Raw genomic sequence first — 13690 nt, 5'->3', positions numbered from 1 at the left:
TTTTTTATTCATTTGCAAATTTTTTTATTATAATATTTATGGTATAAATATAATTTTTAACTCAAATAATTACCAGCATAGACAAGATTATTTTAATAAATAATGTTAATATATTAATATGAGAAATATTAGGGGTTATCAGAATTTATTATTTTTAGTCATCACTTAACTATCAACTTAATTTTTTTAGTATAGTTCCTTTAGTCTAGTAATTCAACAATATACTTTATTCTATATTTTTAAATATTAATAGCTAAATAATGATAAAAAATAATAAATTCTAATGGTCCTTTAGCATTTCTCTAATAATATAGATAATATGCATTTTTATCTTAAATAACTTTAAAAAGAACACTAATAATTTTAGTTATATTTAAAAAATTAACTTTCAATTTGATTATTAACTTACTACTTAACTAGTGTTAAAAAGTAATTATAACTATTTATTATTTTTTATTGAGTTAATTTATTTATTTATTTTTAATTTCTATACAAAAAATCAAATTTAACAAGATAATTATAATTTTTTTTACCATAAAACTCAACATCTATATATAATTTTCATTTTTTTCAATATGTGTGTGGGAGCAAATGTCTCCTCTATCTTCTTCTTGGATCTGTGCTTGGGTGCTCTTGTCGTGTCCAAAGAAGTTCTCTCTTATTTTCTGCTTCAATATTCGGTTAATTTTTCTGTCTTCTTGTAATGTCAATTCTTTCTTACGAGTTTTTTCTTTAGACAAGACTAGGCGATCAAAATTTATTATTTTTGACAATTACCTAGCCATCAATTCAATTTTGATGGCCCATACTTTTAAATATTGATGGTTAATTAATAATAACAAATAATAAATTCTAATGGCTCACTAATATTCTTCTTTTCTTTTTCTTCTTATTATAAAGTTGTTCATATCTTGGCCACTAAAGTCAGCTCCAAAATGAATAAATTCCAATCAACAAATATCATTCGGATTGACACCTACTCAATCTCAGAGGTCGGACATGGTAACGTTAGCCTAACTCTACTTATTTGAATGAGCAACTAACTCCTACAATTTGTTTTATTTATCTAAAAATGTAATCTCAACAACCTCCCTAATTAAAGGGAGCAACAAACCCACCATTGAAGATGGAACTACTTCAAAAATGGTTGTTGACTCTACATTTATACTTATAAATACACTGACACTTTCAGATATTTTTCGAACTCCAGTCTACTAAAAACTTGCCTAAAAACCTTTGCTAACTTAGCCATCAGAATCCATTGCAAGTACCACCTCCACCTCCTCACGAAGAACTTGGACGGCTTCATCCTTATTATAAGAAAAGACGTCGGATATTTCACTCAAAGGCGTCTAGACCTCATGTTCAAACTAAACCATCCTAATTCTAGGTAAACCTTGAAACAAAACTAAAATTAAAATTTTAAATTTTTTTTCATTATTATTATTATTATTATTATTATTGAAAATATAAATAGATAAAATATAAGAAAAATGACTCCCAACTTTTTTAGAGTGAATACCTAACCTGATCCCTATCCATTCCAAATTAGGACAAAGCGATCTTTGTCAAAAAAGACACTCACGTTGAATCCTGTTCGTCCGTAAAGTGAGTTATCGCGGCCTTTTCATCGTCTCCCCTGATCAAATTTGACGAAAAAATCTTATGTGACAGTTATCGGTGTTGATATGGACGTTTATTCAGACTGAAGTGCCATGTTGGATTAGGAGAAATGGTTAGGGGTTGATTTGTCCCCATGCCTCCTCCAAAAACGACGTCGCTTTTGAGGAATGGCAGAATGAAACGTCGCTCTCACCTACATAAACCCAAACCTTAATCCGTATTTACAAAATAACCAAATTCTTGTAATATTCTTCGTATGAAAAGAGAAACACTAGATGGAGTAGTTGATTGTGGTGCTAATAAGGGTGCTAACAAGATCGCTGAGAAGGACCCAAACGACGCTTCTAACTGTGCAATTGATGGAGTCACAGATGATGTCGAGTGGAGATAGCTGTTGTCGCCATTCAGGTTAGTGAGTCTATTCCTAAATTGTATTTTTTTTAATAACATGAGACCCGCAATAGCACTTTGAAGATACCTATTTCTTCTTCCTTTGAGCTTCAACACTCTCACTAGAATTCATGCTGCAAGTCGAATTATCGTCTCCAATTCGCAGGTTCGAGGACGAACATCGTTCTTCACTCACAATCATAGTGTTTTAGGATTTGTCTTTTATTGTTTCGCATACAAATAAATGGGGAGAAGTTGAGGGAGCAAAGAATCATCCAAATTAAGTTTTGGTTCAGTGAATGATGACGTCGTTTTTGAAGGAGGCAGGAGAACAAATCAACCCCTGTTTATTCCTCTTAATCTAACATGACACTTAAATCTAAATAAACATTCACGTTAGATCTGATAACTGTCACATAAAATTTTTCTGTTAAGTTTGATAAAGAAAAATGCTGGAAGAGCTGTGATGACTCACTTTAGAGACAAATAAAATTTTTTTACAAAAATTGTCTTGTTCTAATTTAAAACGAATAGAGATAAAATTAGATGTTCACTTTTTTGTTTGTTTGTTATAATGCCACCCACTTTACGAATGATTTTTTTTAAAATATAAATTTGCATGAATTTAAAGGCTGATTTTTTTATATGAAAATTATTATGTATTATTCTCCCTCATAAAAAAGTCGTGTGTTTTAATTTAATATAAAGATAATTATAAATAAAAGGTCTAATTTGTACATTTAATTTTTTTTTAAATTTTAAAACACAAATTAAAAGGTCATATCTATATTTTAAAAAATTAAAGTTTACAAATGAGTGGTTGAGTTTTGTGTAGGTTTACAAATAGGAGGGTAGATTTTGTGTGTTAAAAATTTTAAAAAATTATACTTCACAAATCGGACGTTCCCGCTCTCTCCCTCTCGGATCGAAGTCGCCCAGAGCCCAGAAAGCACCGGAATCACCGGCGGCGACGACAACTCGGCTCTCTCTCGCACCGGCGCCCTTGGGTCGCTCTCCCTCGCGTTTCTCTCTCACTCACAGCTGCGCAGACCGAAGGCTCCCTCTTTCTCTGCTCTGGTAAGCTATTTGTTTATTTTTCTTTTATTTTGCTGTTTGTGGCAGGGATGTTTGAAGATTCTGTTTTCTGTTTGAGTTTTGAGGGATGTTTGATGATTGAGTTTGAGCTTTGGAATGTCTGATTTACTGTTTTTTTTTTCTTGATTAATCACTGATTTACAAATTCTGTTCTCTATTTTTTAGTTACTGATTATTGATTCTGATCTCTATTATTTTGTTATTCTATTCTCTATTGTTTAGGGTTTGAGTTATGGATTCTGTATTAGTGATGCAGCTTAGGATTCCAAAGATTCAAAATAGGAAATAATATAAAGCAGTTAGTCTAGTAAGTATTGGGGAAAAGGGAATTTATCACATAATGCAGCAGAACAATTGAATGTTTAAGAACTATATTGCAATATAGTACATTGACACAACATTTTGAACCTAAGCAAAATAAGATTGAAAACAAGCTTGGAAGGCAATTTATATTAAAAAGAAGAAAAGGAAATCAAGTCTGGAACAAAGAAAAAGTTAATATAGAGTGTAAAAACAAAAGGAAGTAATGATAATTTGTGGGACTGATTCATCTAAGTTTTGTGGTTGCTGTTTTTTAATTATTTAATTTTGGTGTTCTAATTTGTTCTAATTTTCTTTCAACATGATGTAAATTAGTATCTACTGCCTAGGCCATTGTTTTGATATAAAGGAATTGATTTATGCTTTATCGCATTCATTTCTGCGTTTTGTAACTCTGTTTCTGTTATTAGTTTGTGTTTTTAGTATTGATTTCACGGATTTGTTTGTTCTTTTGTTTTCTATTTTTGGTTTATGACTGGAATTACTTTTATATCTTCAAATGATGCTTTCTTTAGTTTTAGTGAAGCATTGGTCTTCTTTCATAACGTCCTGTTTTTATAAACTCTCATTGCTTCCTTTTGTTTTTATACTTTGTATTAATTTTTCCTTGTTCCAGACTTCATTTTCTTTTCTTCTTTTTAATATAAATTGTCTTGCAAGTTTGTTTTCAATATTATTTTGCTTAGATTCAAAGTGTTGAGTCTATATACTATATTGCAGTGTGGTTCTTAAAACATTTAATTGTTTGCTGCATATGTGATAAATTCCCTTTTTCCCAATATTTTTACTATACTAATTACTTTATATTATTTCCTATTTGAATCTTTGGAATCCTAATTCTGCCATCCTCAGGTGCTTCACTATTCCTCACTCTTTCCATTACCCTTGTCTCCATCATATTCATTCTCTCTTCCTCGTTGCGCAACACTGCTACTCTCTGCCCCAAGTCACCACTCAGTGCTGCCGTTTTTCCTGTTCCCCAGATCACCAGTAGCTAAACTCTTCATTTAGATTGTAGCTTGTCACTTTCTCTCTTTTTGTTAGTTAGATGCTTGCCTCTATGTTCATTTGTGCTGCCTCATCAGGCTATTAACAGCTGTAGAAGGCCGTACATTTTCGACCTTCAAGGAGGTTGGTTGATTCATATAAATTTCTTGTTTCTTATGTAGTAATTTCATCTTGGTGCAGGCATATTGTTTTTCCTCTCCTGATAAAACATTCAACATGCTTAATTTTTCTTGTAGGATCTCTAAACAGTCTTCTGGCTGAAAGTACTTGGTCTGTTTCCACCCTTACCATAGTGGGTGCTCTAGAATTTGAAATAGATCTGTTGTCACCTCACTGTGCGATCACTCACTCAATGTCTGGAACTCCTCTCTCCAGTCACAAGCATCACCTCCCCCCCTTAAAATATGTATGTGAAGTATATTATCCCCTTTCTCTTCTGTTCCTTCAAATTCCAATATCAGTAGTACAACATAAACTCTTCTCTTCTCTTCTGCACAGGTTTTCATGTCCGATTGGTGGCTTGCCAAGCCTTGCCTTCCACTCCAGGGTTTAGCGGTTGGTGGCATTGCTTATGGCCAGTAAGAATCAACCAATTAATCTTATTTTTTCATTTGATTCTTCTAAGTTTGTTTTGAACTTATGTTTCATTACACTACATTTCCCTTGTTCTTGTCTATCCTGCAGGAGAGAGAGAATGTTCTTATCGACAGTGATTGCAAAGAGGCACGAGGCGAATGTCTTGGAGACTGAAGACGGAGTCACTCTTCACTTTAGTAGTTTCATTAACAGCTCTCGCTCGTTTCAGAATGGCTTCCCACGTGAGGTACTATGTCCATATTCATATTCATATTCCTATCTTATTCGGTTTTTGATTACCATAGGTGAACTTAATCACTTCACTCGTGCAAATGCAACTTGTGCACCAAGAGCAACAACAACAAATTAGTCTAGTCTAGTGTAGAAAACCAATTCATGCTTTGACTATCAACCTTCCAAGTTGATGGCACAAGCAGATATATAAAAAGAAGAGTAAAGTAATATTTTTTGTCCTTAACGTTTGCGGTTTTTTTCAAAAATACCATTAACGTTCAATTTTATTCAATTTTGTCTCTAACATTTTCGATTTATTCAATTTTTTCATTGACGTTTTTAATTTGTGTCAAAACTACCCTTGAATTATTTCAATTTTGTCCCTAAAGTTTTACAAAGAATTAACATACAGGGATAATTTTAATACAAATTGAAAACGTTAAGGACAAAATTGAATGAAACTAAACGTTAAGAATATTTTTGAAAAAAATCATAGGTGTTAGGAACAAAAAATATACTTTACCCTAAAAAGAATCAAGAGAGTCTATTCTAAATTGTATTTGACAATCTGTTTATTAGTACAAAACTCAAGAACACAAGAAGAAAGTACCAAACAGCAGAGCATTACTTAGAGTTGGTTCGGGATAGTTGGTTACTTTATAAAATTATACTCAAATTCAAAAAGTATATAAGATGCTCTACCTACCTCCATAGTCAATTGCTAGGATTAGAATTCTCCTAATGAACCAGATATCAATTGTCTTAATGTTAGTGTTTGCTGCTAAATCTCTTTAACAGGTATGTGAAGACTTCTTGTTGGGATTTCCAGACGATTGGCAAAAGTACACTGCTCATAGTTTTAGAGCTAAATGTGTCGATGGGGATACTGGATTTTGTGAGCTAAATGCTTCTTTACACAAGAGGGCTATTGATCCTATCCCATTTTCCATTCGTGATAATCGTTCGGCAGAGAGACATGATTTTTCATTGTCCAATGATGGAATTCTCGAAGCAAAAACGAATATCTGCAATGAACCAGAGAATTCAATTGTCAATGTTTTAAAGCAATCCGTATCAAAAAATAGTGTGGAATGCAGCAATATCAAGAAAACTGTGGAGGGTGAACGCAAGGACAATATTGTGAGTCTTAAATCGTCTCAGTCACCTGTTGACACGATGGATGATGGTGAAAATGGAGTCTTAGTAGCTGCACCAATAAGCCAAGTTGGAAATCCAAACAACGATCAATCTTTGACAGGTGTGTTTGACCGGAGTCCATGTAAAGTTCATTCTGGGAAAAGCATGGTTGGATCTCCAGTTTCGACAACGAAAATCAGAGTAACACAATCATCGGGTGACTGCAAGGAGGAACATGTTAGTCACACTAGAAAATGTTCGAAAAAAAATCTCACATCACTCAAAGAAACCAGTTCTTGTCCAGTTAGAAGATCTCCCAGGCTGCAAAGTAAACGAAATGAGCAAGTAAAACCTGTATGAGAAACAAGTCGTCATTCTTTGTTGCGGTAAGAAATGGATTAATTGTTGTTTTGTCATTGTGTCTTTGCAATAGGTTTGAGAACTAATTGATTCAAGTTATGTACATCATGGAATGGCTTTCTGTCTAGTATCAAAATTCTTGATTTTTATACCTGGATGGCCATTTTTTTAACATTAGTTTGTCTGTTAGGCCGACAAAAATAAGTAATAAGTAATAACTCCAAGTTTTGTATTTAACAAAGCCCTCATGTATATAATTCAAAATTGTGTAAGAATATTTTGATAACTATTTATGATGTACATAAAAAATAAGACCAAAATGGTTTATGCTTTTAATCATGCTTGCAAAATGTAACAAAATTTAATCTTTAAAATACTTTTTGAAATATATATATATATATATAACATCATAAAAGTATGGTATTTTTGTTAGTGGCTTAAAAAATCGGTGGGATTTTTATAGTTTACCTTAATGGTAGAGACCAAAATTAATTAGTATATATGCATTTAAAATTTATGATGAGGAGTTTGTCCAAGATTAGCAGAGTATATCACATTTAATAATCAATAAGCTCCCCATGTTGACGAATAAGCTTACTCCTGTTAGCAAGCTTAAACTAGTCTTAAATAAATTGAATTTGATTCTCAATTTATGGACTACAAACGGTAGTTGAATTAGAAATTTATTCGAGGGATCAAGTAAAAGCAAAATATAATTTATTAAATAATTCTATTTTAAATTATTAGTCACATTTTATTTTGATAAAGGTTAAACTTCAAAAGTATATATTAAAGATTTTGGTATTTTAAGATATGTTTGACATTAATACTTTAGGGAACAAAATTCATAGATAATTATTTCTGAAATAAATTTTGAAACAATCTATTTTTCAATGTATATTTCTTCAGTATTCAGTATATTTAATTAATAGATTGCCTAATAAAAATTTTAAATATTAATCATTGAATTTGAAATAAAAGAATTAAAATTTGCAAATGGTTTAGGTTAACTAGCTACGATATAAAATAATATTTTAAAGCCCAATAACTAATCCCTCGTATACCGCAGAGATAAAGTGGGTGACCTCCCAAACAATCAAACTCCATTAGTGAGCAAATATCTATAAAGTTAAATAACTACAAAGTTTACACTCTCATATTAGGAAAGTTCAAATCAAAGTCAATCAAATTAAATTGCTCATCCAATCCAATCCAAATCAAAAATCGATTAAAACCGCACTAATTCGAATTTGATTGGATTCTATTTTTTGTAAACCGCTAGATCGGATCGGATTTTGGATTTATTTTTCATAACCGATCCAATTCAATCCAATCCAAACCGCACAATGTGCTATAATATTATTATTTTATTATTATATATACAATTATACTTATAACATGTTCAATTTGTTATAATTTTTTATTATTCATGTATTATTATTATTTAATAAATATTTTATGTTCAAAATATTATTTATTTATTTATTTTAACTAACCTATAATTTTATTTCTATTATTATGTTATCGTTGACTTTTTAAGATATTGTTAAGACTTGTTAAGTCATTGTTTGTTATTAAATTTTTTTTTTAAAACAAAAGTTCAACACACTAAAGTGGAGCAAACAGCAATAAACAAACAACATAATCAGATAGGCAACTCCAAATAGTGCTAAAACCCAAAGAAATGAAATCCGCATGTCATCTCCGGCATAGTCATCAACAACACTAGAAATGTACACCTCTCCACTCGTCGTAGCTAAGCACGGTCATGTTGATGATATCTTCTACGCCTTTGCTTTTATTCTGAAATATCCTCCTATTCCGCTCCATCCAAATGTGCCAAATGATCACATAGAAGCACCTCAAACACTGTTTTCGATTCTCTTTCCTACGCGACTCATCTGTCCAACTTAGGAAATGGTCCTTTAGTAACCTCGGAAAAGACCAACGCCGGCCAAACATAGATATCTAAGCACTCTACACCTGCCAAAAAAATTCACAGCCAAGAGACTTGTTATATGTATTTAATTTTTTTATTTAAAAAACCATAAATCCAAATCGATCCAAACCGCTTGTAATCGGATCAAATCAGATCGGATTTCCAAAAAAATTCATCCAATCCAAACTACACCGCACATAAATTAAGCATTCGGATCGGATGACTTTTCCTCTAAAAATCGAACCAAAGCGCACTGTAAACACCCCAATCTCATATGAATGAACGCGCGCAAGACTAAAAAGGAAAGAGGGATATCATGTTTATTAAAAAAACATGTAAAATTCTATTAATGATTCTTTTATTTATAGGAGAGATTTAACATTCAAATTAACAATAAATAAGAGATCAATTTTGTTAACTAATAATTGTTTATATTAAGACATAAAATTTCATACTAATAGTTACAGAAAAAAAAATCTATCGTGTATTATAAAACGTAAAAAAAAAGTATTTATAGTGCTGGAACAAAAAAATTATTACTATTTTTATCTCATTTTTGAATAAAAAAATCTATCACCTTTTTTGTTTACACGTTTTTTTTTATCTCATCTTTTAGAAGAAAAATTTTTAATAGGTCCTACATTATTTTTTTTCATTCACTCTATTTTTCTTTTTCATGCATTCATTTTTTTTTTCTATATTCCATTCATTCAAACAATGTGTTAACCTTTGATGAAATTAAGATTGAGATTCAAGAATTTCGTTGGTGCGTTCTACAGTACAACAAAAAATGAAGCAACCGTCAAAGTCAAACTGAGACAATAAAAGAGCAAAACATGGGGTCTCTCATTTACAAATATCCACATCCACTAGTACTTGATGATTTGAGCTTTGTACCCAACCCACACCAAATCTTTGCTTTGGTAAAGTAGTTTTGTATCACCACAAACAAACAAGTACCTAAACATATTCCTTGTATTTATCTATCTATCCCCCATTTTATTTATTATTAATTTCTTTTTTACCTTGCCAGAAACATTAACACTTAACAGGTACCCGTTTAATAAACGGAGTGGAGGACCTTTCTAGTTTCTATCTAGTAAATATCCGTATAATGAGTTAATAACCATTAGTGTAAAATTGTTAAAATATCCTCATATATATATTTTGAAACCTGAACCCTAATTTCTCACTCTCTCTGTCGTTATTCCCTCACAATTCAAACTTTCTCACTTCCTCACCCACATATACTGATATATACTGTCAAGTCACCGGCCACCGCCACCCTCACAACAACACAGCCGCAAGCTTCGCCATCTTCACAACCGCGAGATCGCATCTCCTTTTCCCACTCGTCACCGCCTCCAGCAGGTCTTCCAGCAGCCTTCTCAGCCTCATCGTCGGCGCATCATTTTCTCCGCGTCAACGTCGCCGCATCATCGTCGCCGCCTCCAGCAGTCTCCGTTTCCCATCGTCGCCGCCCCCTGCTCCGCGACTGCTCTTTCACGTCGCCGATCTTGTTGCCGCCGCCGACTGCTCCTCTCGCCGCTGCTACTCAGCACCTTCACGCCGCCGAGCTCTTGTCGCCGCCGCCGTCCACCTCCCCCATTGCAAGTAATTAAATTTTAGAAACCCTAATTATTGTTCTGTTTAAACCCTAATTATTATTCTGTTCATGAGATGAGATACTTACTGTTTATTTAGTGGAAATGACAAATTGAGTTACGGACTTTGTTTATTTCTTGTTAAAATTGATGTGAAATTGGTTGAATAGAGTTACTGGCTTTGTTCATTTCTTGTTAAATTGCAGTGAAATTGGTGTAAAATTGGTTGAATTGAGTTACTGACTTTATTTTTTTTCGGTTTTATTCTGATTTTTTCGGTTTTTTTCGTTGCCAACCGTGCTCCACGTTGCTTCTGCCGTTCCGATTCTCCTCTGCTCACGTGATCCGCCGCTGCTAATTTCTCCAAAGTTATCGTCTTTTCTGACAAGGGCTTTGTGTTTAGGGTTCTTAACAGTTGATTTGTTTTTAGGGTGTTTTTTGGGCGTTATTACTTTGAGAAGATGCAGCAGACACCCCCAATGATGCCGATGATGCCTTCCTTCCCACCTGCAAACATTACCACTGAGCAGATTCAGAAGGTATGCTCTCACTCTGAATAGGGTTTGCAAACTGATAAACTAAAGTTCTTAATTTTGATATCTGTAGCAGTTCTCAAATTCTGAATTGCCTATATGAAATGTTACTTTTGCCTTTCCCTAGAAAGATCAGTTACTTGTTAGAGGGTTGAAGTTAATAAATTGATTGATCCATGATATGTTTGGTGGAAAGCTGATTATGTAGATAAAAGTTGTTACTTGTTAGACAGTTTGAAGTTAATGAATTGATATGTAAGCTAGGTTGTAAATGATACTAATGTGCTTGAAATTTTTTCAATTGTCAAAGAAATATTCAATTTACCCTTTGTCTTTGGGGTCAATTTTGACAATTCACCTTAATTTTCTTTGTATTTGCTTGTTGTGATGAGTTTACTACCCAATACCCATTATATACATGTTGAGTTTTATCCAATAGGCAGCAAGAATTCTTAATTTTTTTTCTATACCCTGTTTGTTATTACACAACACAGTATCTTGATGACAACAAGAAGCTGATTCTGGCAATTTTGGACAATCAAAATCTTGGAAAACTTGCTGAATGTGCCCAGTAAGTCTTCTCTCAATTTTTATAGTGCTTTGAATAGATTTGTCATATTATATATTCTCCTCTGAGCCTTGAGTCCTTGGCAGTTTGCATATCTGTATTAGTCATGGATAAAGAATGATCTAATGTGACTTTTGGTTGTGTTATTCCAAAGTTTTCTATAGAAAAATACTTTATACTTGGTGAGATTGAGAAGTTTTTCCCCTTTAAGTTTACACTTTCCTGTTTTAGTATCTAAATTCACTCATGTCAGTTGTTATCAGTTGTCATTTCAATCCTGGCAGAAGGATAGTTTAGAGAGGAATTCTATTCTACGTATAGCAATGGACATTACTCTTAATTCTTTATCCTTATCAAGCCTGTCTTAATCTGTCTGCATGGCTGGTAATTATCGCATTCTTGCTTTGTCTTAAATAACTTATGGCAAGGTTTTATATAATGGTTGTTGGATGCTTTGATGTTCTAGGTACCAAGCTCAGCTTCAAAAGAATTTAATGTATTTAGCTGCAATTGCTGATGCCCAGCCACAAACACCAGCTATGCCTGCACAGGTGAAGATTCAATCATCACTGGTTTCTCGAATTCTATCATTTGCTCTTAACCACGTCCTGATTGCCTCCTTTTATCCAATGCTTGCAGATGCCCCCACACCCTATGATGCAACCGGGAGGATACTATATGCAACACCCTCAGGCTGCAGCGATGGCTCAGCAACAAGGGTTCTTTGCTCAAAAGATGCCAATGCAATATGGTAACCCACATCAAATGCAGGATCCGCAGCAGCAGCATTTGCACCAGCAGGCCATCCAGGGCCAAATGGGACTGAGACCTGGAGGGATAAATAATGGCATGCATCCACTGCATGGCGAGGCTGGTCTTGGAGGTGGCAGCAGTGGTGGCCAACCTTCAACTGCAGGTCCAAATGATGCACGTGGTGGAAGCAAGCAAGATGCCCTGGAAGCTGGGACAGCAGGTGGAGATGGCCAGGGCAATTCGGCTGCTGCTCATAACAGTGGTGATGGTGAATCACCCTATCTGAAGGGATCAGAAGAAGCCAAGTGACATGTTTTTATGTAGCTTTCTTAAGATACATCTGATTGTTGATATTAGGTTTCTCTTATAAAGGTAGGATCTTATGACCTTTAATAGGTCAAAGCAAAGAACAAATAGCTTCTCCTTTCTAGGTAGTTCAGGAGATGCGGTCGTGTTGTTAGGGTATTGGCATGCATCTGGGTTCTAGAATTAAATCAATGTAGTTACAAGGGGAAGTGATGAAATTGTGTTTTTAAGACCATCTCCAATGTGAAATTCCGAAGTTGGATCCCACTTTTGACCCCCTCTAGAGACCATGAAAAGTAACTGGGATTTAAATTAGGGTGGTTGTTCCCGTACCTAACGTGGATCAGTAAAAAGTTAAGAGTGCCTTTTAAGCTATTACTTGATGGGTTTTCTTGATTTCGTCCTCTCAACTCTTCCTCTTAATTTGTTTCCTTTGACCATGTTATCTTCATGGATGATAACAGACTCAATATCCTGAAGAATCGATATCAAGTTAACACTTTTGGCTTCATGTTGTTTGCGAATTGCAGGTGGTAAACATTAGAGCAAGTAAAATACAGTTCCATCAAAGCAACTCCAACTCCTGCTTCAAATTTGATGCCTAGTATCATACACTTTAACATTCTTATTAGTATGAACTATAAAGAGAACATGTGTCCAATTTGTTGTAGGAATAGCAATATGTCTACTTCATTTGCCTTTCTCTTTTTTCTCACCAAAATCTTCCAATTCAAGAGATTAAGGATTAATTTATTCCAGATCGAAACTCTAAGAATTTACCGTTGGTTAAAAGATAATTTCATGTATAAAGTAGAATTTTAATTTTCGATACCTATTTAAATAAACTTGTGAACTAATAAGTCACTACATCAATCCAAGTTTATAACCTTTTTTTTAAGGTTGCTTGCATGTATTTACGTAAAGTAGCTTGGATTAAAAAGAGTGAATATTTTAGGACAGAATCCAAAATTGAACCCCAAGGGCAGAATTGAACATATAAAGCTCCCGACATAGTCGGTGTTCCTCTTTTCTAAGTGTGGTACGTAGTTGTCGGTATTCTACCTAGGCTTAACACGCCAGACGATAAACATAGAGAAATTAAGAGATAAGAAAAATCGTCATTTAGGCTTCGTACAGATATTGCTCTGGGACAGAAATATGAAAACAAAAGGATGGAAGCAGAGAAAGAGACTTTAGACATATATAAATTTCTCTCTGTATATTATTTGATAAAAATAATTAT

At 33.6% G+C, this 13690-nt stretch overlaps 2 protein-coding genes across 5 annotated transcripts; both read left to right on the top strand.

Annotated features, from left to right (window-relative positions):
- Positions 1-2827: 2827 nt before the first annotated feature.
- On the top strand, positions 2828-7033 carry LOC112789825 (uncharacterized). Of its 2 annotated transcripts, XM_025831892.3 has the most exons (6): positions 2832-3090; positions 4282-4560; positions 4674-4843; positions 4936-5015; positions 5122-5260; positions 6046-7033. In XM_025831892.3, exons 3-6 carry the CDS (start codon positions 4790-4792, stop codon positions 6742-6744), a joined length of 972 nt encoding a protein of 323 aa, XP_025687677.1. In that variant the 5' UTR covers positions 2832-3090; positions 4282-4560; positions 4674-4789; the 3' UTR covers positions 6745-7033. The 2 variants fall into 2 exon arrangements, with proteins under 2 accessions (XP_025687678.1, XP_025687677.1); XM_025831893.3 differs by lacking the exon at positions 4282-4560 and having other exon boundaries at positions 2828-3090.
- A 2508-nt stretch (positions 7034-9541) lies between these two features.
- LOC112789824 (GRF1-interacting factor 3) lies at positions 9542-12825 on the top strand. 3 transcript variants are annotated; one of them, XM_025831887.3, is made up of 5 exons: positions 9542-10297; positions 10718-10826; positions 11315-11391; positions 11855-11939; positions 12028-12825. In XM_025831887.3, exons 2-5 carry the CDS (start codon positions 10749-10751, stop codon positions 12448-12450), a joined length of 663 nt encoding a protein of 220 aa, XP_025687672.1. In that variant the 5' UTR covers positions 9542-10297; positions 10718-10748; the 3' UTR covers positions 12451-12825. The 3 variants fall into 3 exon arrangements, with proteins under 3 accessions (XP_025687672.1, XP_025687673.1, XP_072088665.1); XM_025831888.3 differs by having other exon boundaries at positions 9712-10297; positions 10657-10826; XM_072232564.1 differs by lacking the exon at positions 9542-10297 and having other exon boundaries at positions 10538-10826.
- The last annotated feature ends 865 nt before the right edge of the window (positions 12826-13690 follow it).

The sequence above is a fragment of the Arachis hypogaea genome, chromosome 3 (genome assembly GCF_003086295.3).
Source record: "Arachis hypogaea cultivar Tifrunner chromosome 3, arahy.Tifrunner.gnm2.J5K5, whole genome shotgun sequence".
Classification (NCBI taxonomy): Eukaryota; Viridiplantae; Streptophyta; class Magnoliopsida; order Fabales; family Fabaceae; genus Arachis; species Arachis hypogaea.
The sequence above is the reverse complement of the archived record's forward strand: the minus strand, read 5'-3'. Positions and strand labels throughout refer to the sequence as shown.